Source organism: Thunnus albacares, chromosome 23 (genome assembly GCF_914725855.1).
Source record: "Thunnus albacares chromosome 23, fThuAlb1.1, whole genome shotgun sequence".
Classification (NCBI taxonomy): Eukaryota; Metazoa; Chordata; class Actinopteri; order Scombriformes; family Scombridae; genus Thunnus; species Thunnus albacares.
In genome coordinates this window covers 12073915-12079923 of record NC_058128.1, presented here as the reverse complement: position 1 = coordinate 12079923, position 6009 = coordinate 12073915, and the positions used below count along the sequence as shown (strand labels likewise).

Genomic DNA, 6009 nt, shown 5'->3' with positions numbered 1-6009 from the left:
TAAAAAAATGCTGCCTTATTATAAGCATTTTATACCAGTTACTGTCTGTTCTGATATCATTCATTAATGAATTATCTGATAGGCGTTCCTGTTAAGGACATTGACTACTAGTATTAAATTTTGACAGGCACGCCCTTCCAGATATAATGAGTCGCTTTTAATTGTCAGAACAGCTGGAAAATTTTCAGTGAAGTTGCTGAAGTAGAACCAGCCCGGTTAAGTAACTGGTCGGGGGTGTGTTACAAAACGGAACGATAGATTTCAGGGTCTATTTTCCGGGGGAACCTCAGAGCCGATCATGGCGACTCTCGGCGGCAGTCGTGGGGATCGTCACGGCAACTCCAATCAACAAAAGTCTTCTCTTGCATCTCCAGAGAAAGTTCGCGAAATTCTCAACGAGGGAGTCTCATCGACAGGCATCAGACCCAACAGGTGCATTTTTTGAACAATCGCGCTCGATCTGTTTGATTTAAAGGGGCCGAAGAGCAAGTTGACACGAGCTAGTTTGGTTAGCCATTAGCCTGGCAGCTCTGCTACTTTAGCCGCCTTCAGTCAGAGGGACATGTCTCCACAGATTCGGGAGCATGTGGGCCAGGAACGGGAGTTTGCATACCATTGAAATTTTATTTTGTCCGTTTATCGTACAGGTTTCGCATTATGTTATCGCCTCTGTGCACTGTTAGAGATAAGGGGGGTGGGGACCCAAAGTTTGACGGTAGCATGCCACTGCGTTAGTGTTCTATTATTCTCCAAGAAAGGAAGACTTGAAGCAGCTTTCCATTTTTTTCTCTCATTTGTTACCCATGTTTTATTCAGTCGGGGGATAGAATCATTATTCCTGATCACTTGATCAATTAAAGTTTGCAGGCCTGCACACAAAAAGTGCACCAAGTACTCCAGTCTAGCTGTGCAAGTTTATTTCGTGGGTGGGGGAGGTTAAGAATCTCATAAAACATATCAGTTGAATCAATTGCATAGTTTTATTATTAAAACAATCCGGCAAACTGTGGAAACTGATTGTGTGTTTTTGTTGTATATCAATTTCAGTGGAAAAGGAGATTTGAATGTTCTGGAGGTAAAAAGCAACACTCAAGCACCTTGCGAGGCAACCAACAAAGAAGCCTTTTTCTCAAGAGTGGAATCATATTCAATATCCTTCACTTGTTTTAACCTAGTACATTTTTATATTACAACCCTATAATCCCTAATCTGGTTGATCTGTGAAGACATTGCTTGTGAAGATCTTGGTATTTGATGTATGATGAAACTTAAATGAATAATGTGGGGGATGTGCATGCATATCCACTTTCATCCTGAAAGAATGAATGGGATTGTATTGTTTTGTGTCTGAGTGAATTTTTCCTTAGCGTAACACTGTTTGAAATGGGCAGGCAAGCCCCGAGTATTGTCCCCTCTGATGTGTGCCAGATACGGCTGGATCAACGTTGGCTGCGACATGCTCAAGTGCTCCAGCTGCCAGGCCTTCCTTTGTGCATCACTACAACCAACTTTAGACTTTGAAAAATGTGAGTTAAACTTTGGGGAAACTTAAAAACCCACTATAAAAGCAAGAATAAATTTCAATTTGGCAAAGTCATGCTGACGTTGCCAAACTGAAAGGTCACACATGTCCTCTTTCGAATAGATGAATCCCGCATTGCAGAGATATCGAGGCAGCTTCAGACACAGCATGAGAAATTTTGTCCTTGGCCTGACTTTCCATGTCCAGGTAAGACCATCATTTTTATATAGTATGAGTATATTAACAAAAATGATCTTTAATATCGAAATGCTATTTCTGGTGTATTAAGATTTTAACTCCGCACATGGAAGTCACATAGATGTTGCTATCATTTCAGAGCGGTTCTGGCTGGTTCCAGCCTGTGAGCCATCAGCACTTCTCACTGCCTTCTTAGAGCGCTATCAGAGCGCCTGTCTCCTTGCACAGCAGCTGCCAGCCATGAAGCCTGAGCATCTGAAATCCATGGTGAGGAATGTTAACAGTCTTAGCCTAGTCTTGTGGATACGACAAAACTGCCCTCTTGAACATTACGGATACAGTTAATATTGCAGTAAGGGAGGGTTTACAAGAATGCATCCAGGAGATTATGAAAATGGTTGTCAGATTCATTGTATAAAAACATGAACTTTATGTACTTTTAAAAGACCTTGCATTCATAGTTGTGCATGTGTAATTAATGTCCACTGTTTCCTTGCAGTCTTTGACTGAGGATGTTATCAGTGTCATACTGCAGCTGATCGAAGAAGAACAAAAAAGAAAGGGAGGGACTCCATGTTCCGAGCCTTTGGCTGTGCAGGTGGCGGCATGCATAGTCTCTCTCTGTGGCTGGGCTGCAAGGTGAGGTGAAACTCCTGTTTTGTTGCATTTGACCTCTCAAATACAACACAATGCCTTAATGTCACATTTTCCAGCAGACACAAATTGATGTTGCCATAAACTAGGGTAAGCATACACACAGAAGCTAATTCACAATGTCAAATGTATCTTCAATGATTAACTATCTGTATGGAAGAAAAAACTGAATGAAAGGACAGGGAGGCAATATAGACGCTGAGAGAAACATGCCATAAAACATATTAGCATTCCTACCTGATCAAGATGTCTGAACCATGGATTTCTTTATCTTAGCCCAGCTCTGCACGCCATGAACCTGCCCATCCTCACCTGCTCCTATTGTATGCGCAAAGTGGGCCTGTGGAATTTCCACCAGATGGAGGGAGCAGGAGGTGAAGGTGATGGCTCACCAAACACTGTAAGCCCCTCTACTCAAGTAACAGGTCCGGCTTCAGCTGTGCCACAGGAGGGCCAAGGGGATCATTCTACGTCTGCGTCACCCACCCCCGCTACAACTCCATGTCGCATGAAGCTCAGGAGCCAGGACTCCACTCGCTCTGACCAGGCAAGCTTTAAGCAAAAATAGAATTTCAAACTAACAGAGACATGTTAATATGTGCATGTATAGAATTTTAACCGGAATGTCTTTACTTTGTGTATAACGATGGCAAATGAACTCTTCAAAACATGCTAGGCTGATTTTTCACCAAGTTCTGGTATGTGTTACAGGGTGATGGCACCACCTCCCTTGTGGCCCTGCGTGCCCGAAGCAGAGACTCACCCAGCCCTAGTGAAGATCTGCCTAGTCCTTTGAGCAGGGGCAAGAGGCCTGCAACCCGCAGTCGAGGGCACGGGGATAATTCTGGTGGTGATGGGGCTGCAAACCTGCATCACCCTCCCAAACGCCTGTGCCTCTCATCAGCTGGTGGTCCTGTAAGAACTAACATTACTTCTCATTTCACACCTTGATTTTCACAATTCTACTAAGACTGGGAACTCAAGTGTGAAAGTTAATGATCTCATCTTCCCAGTTCACATTCATGACTTGTGCGAAGCATTGCCTAATCATTAAAGCGGCATCTTGAGAGTAATACATATAATTTGAACATTTGAATGCAAATGTTCACTCATTGTATTAAAATCACAATTTGAATCATGCCTCTATTCAACTTCCTTCTTACCTGACAGATTCTGCTGTAGTTGCAGAAGGTTAGATAGAGGAGAAAGAAACGAAAGCTAATCTAACATGTGAGAGAGAGGCTGAAGTAAAAGGGACAAGCTTCAGAAGAACAACAGAAACACGAAATAAAGAAGTTGTGATCAAGGAAACCCTGCCAGTGTTGTTGTGGATGGGAAAATATGCATCCAAAAGTGTGCCGACAGGCCCATATTCTATTGCAACCACCTGAAACAGCATCACAAATTACAATACGAAGCTATGGAGTTCACCAAAACTACCAGAAAATTTGTGCCCACTGACCACACAAACATCCGTAATTGAAGAATAGTTAGGAAAAATTGGATTTCATATTTTATCCAGAATCATGCAGCCCAAATTTAAAACATGGGTGTGTAAACTGAATTCACATCCCAAACTGAGTTTTGCATTATGTATTGGTTTAACATTTTGTACCTACTTCTCTGTTTCAGGATGGGCTTCTGCACAAGAATGCATTTGACCCCCTCGCTCAGCACAGAGACTGGTGTCCCTGGATCACTGTGGGAAAGGAAAACTTGGATCCAGGGGCCGTACCCTTTTTAGGTGGGGTCTCTGCGCTTCATCAGCAGGGCTGGAAGGCTGCTCTCAACCTCCTCATGCCCATGAAGAAGAACTCCAATACAATGGGAGACAGTCCAGTACAGGCAAGTCCTAATTTGAAAGTGATGTGTAACAATACATTTTGAGAGAGACTTCCGCTCATTCAAATACACTAAAGCTTATTCTAATTTCAGTTTTGTTGGTCCTACAGCTTGTGGCTTTACTTTAAACAATATTTGACATTTCTCTCTATTCTCTCTTTCCTCCCAGGGCCCTCGTGACAAGTCTAAAAGGGTGTTTGCTATATTCCGTCAGTGGCAGGTATCCTCCTCTCCATCTCAGTAGATTGTTTCCATCCAAACAGCATCACAACACTGGATTGAGGAACTGACCTGCCCTCTTTTTGTGGTACAGAGTTTGTAGTACCAGTGACAGGAGTGTCCTATCATATCAATGTGTGTGCCATCCCTTAAAGTTGTCTCTGGAGGAAAATTTGATTGTCTTTAGACAAATGGATGAGTGTCTTCTCTGTGAACAGTGAAATATGTGAAGGATGCCTGTGTGGCTTTAAAACATTTGAATTGTGCTACATGAATATTGGGATGTGCAACTTTTAAGGCCTTGCATCACGTGTCATGATATAGAATACATCTCGGTGTATAAATTGGCCACAAGCAAGGTATCTTCTATTAACCTCACATGAAGTTCTGCTTTGGTAGTCCTTCATGGCATCATGATGGTCGGGATTTCTGTGGAAAACGAAACAAGGAATCCGTGATCGTGAGAAAGGGCCAAATGGCTTGACACTGGAAAGGCAGTGTTTACCTTCAATGTATGTTGAGTCATTTGGAGTGGTAAACATTAACCTCAAATTAACAAACTGTGAGGAAGTCCTTTTTTTGTATGTTCACTTTATTGCTTAAAAAGCAATGTGGTTATGAGTTCTCTTTGAAAAGAACCTATTCCTTTTGGAGTAGTGAAATGTTTGTTTTCATTTAGTCAGTGCTGAAATCCTGATTAATGCAGGCAGATAGAACCATGTGCCATGAACTTCAAACATGTTTTCAATTAGATTTCAGGATTGCCTGTACTTCCTTTCTGCCTTCCTGTGACATCTCATTGCTGATGCAGTCCTCACTATCCTGCATGTGCTTTTATCTCTGTAGAATTTCCTTAGGGGGTTTAATAAAATACTCTTCTGAAAGTTTCTTTGACATTGCATGTTGTTCCCTTGACATATTTTAAATAAGAAATAAAAAAAGATGAATTGGATATGAATGAGATTATTGTATTGAAAATATAGTCAGAGGCATGGCTTTTATAAATGTTTTATTACCCACTGTTGCAGCTTACACGCTGATTCTGACTCTTGTTTTTATGTTTCAACATTGAAGGTAGCCTTATGACTTGATCATTAGTGAGGACACATGAAAAAAAACAGGTACTGTATGAGGTTGTCCTTGGAGCAATGGTGAAAACTTGATTTGGCCCAAAATAGATCCTGTAATACTGTATATTTCCAAGACTTATTATTTAGCCATGTAACAGCAAGAAATTCTTGTTCTCCCCAAAAAGAGATGATGACATCAATGATGTACATGTGGCAAAATGTCTCTGCCTGCATGACTGAGATAACCTTTAAATTGTTTCCAGCTGTGGCCAGACATTTTGAGGTATATATCCAAACATCAAGACAGAGCCAGTATACTAGTGAGGATTATCTTCTAAATTACAAACATTAAAACCTTGAAGAAAGACTTCATATTAATATTTATTCTCGGTCTTACCATTTCCATATTATCTCTAAATTCTTAAATAGAAAACAATAACTGGTGTCAAATTGCTTCCTAACATGAAATCAAAGTTACAAAACTACAGATGCTATAAATAAAAC

The 6009-nt window shown here is 41.2% G+C and overlaps 1 protein-coding gene across 1 annotated transcript; it reads left to right on the top strand.

Moving 5' to 3' along the window:
* Positions 1–229: 229 nt before the first annotated feature.
* Positions 230–5329, top strand: zc3hc1 (zinc finger, C3HC-type containing 1). Its single transcript, XM_044342664.1, has 10 exons — positions 230–432; positions 1048–1150; positions 1376–1526; positions 1646–1729; positions 1860–1987; positions 2220–2359; positions 2651–2921; positions 3086–3289; positions 4007–4219; positions 4386–5329. The coding sequence occupies exons 1-10, from the start codon at positions 299–301 to the stop codon at positions 4458–4460; spliced, it is 1503 nt and encodes a 500-aa protein (XP_044198599.1). The 5' UTR covers positions 230–298; the 3' UTR covers positions 4461–5329.
* The last annotated feature ends 680 nt before the right edge of the window (positions 5330–6009 follow it).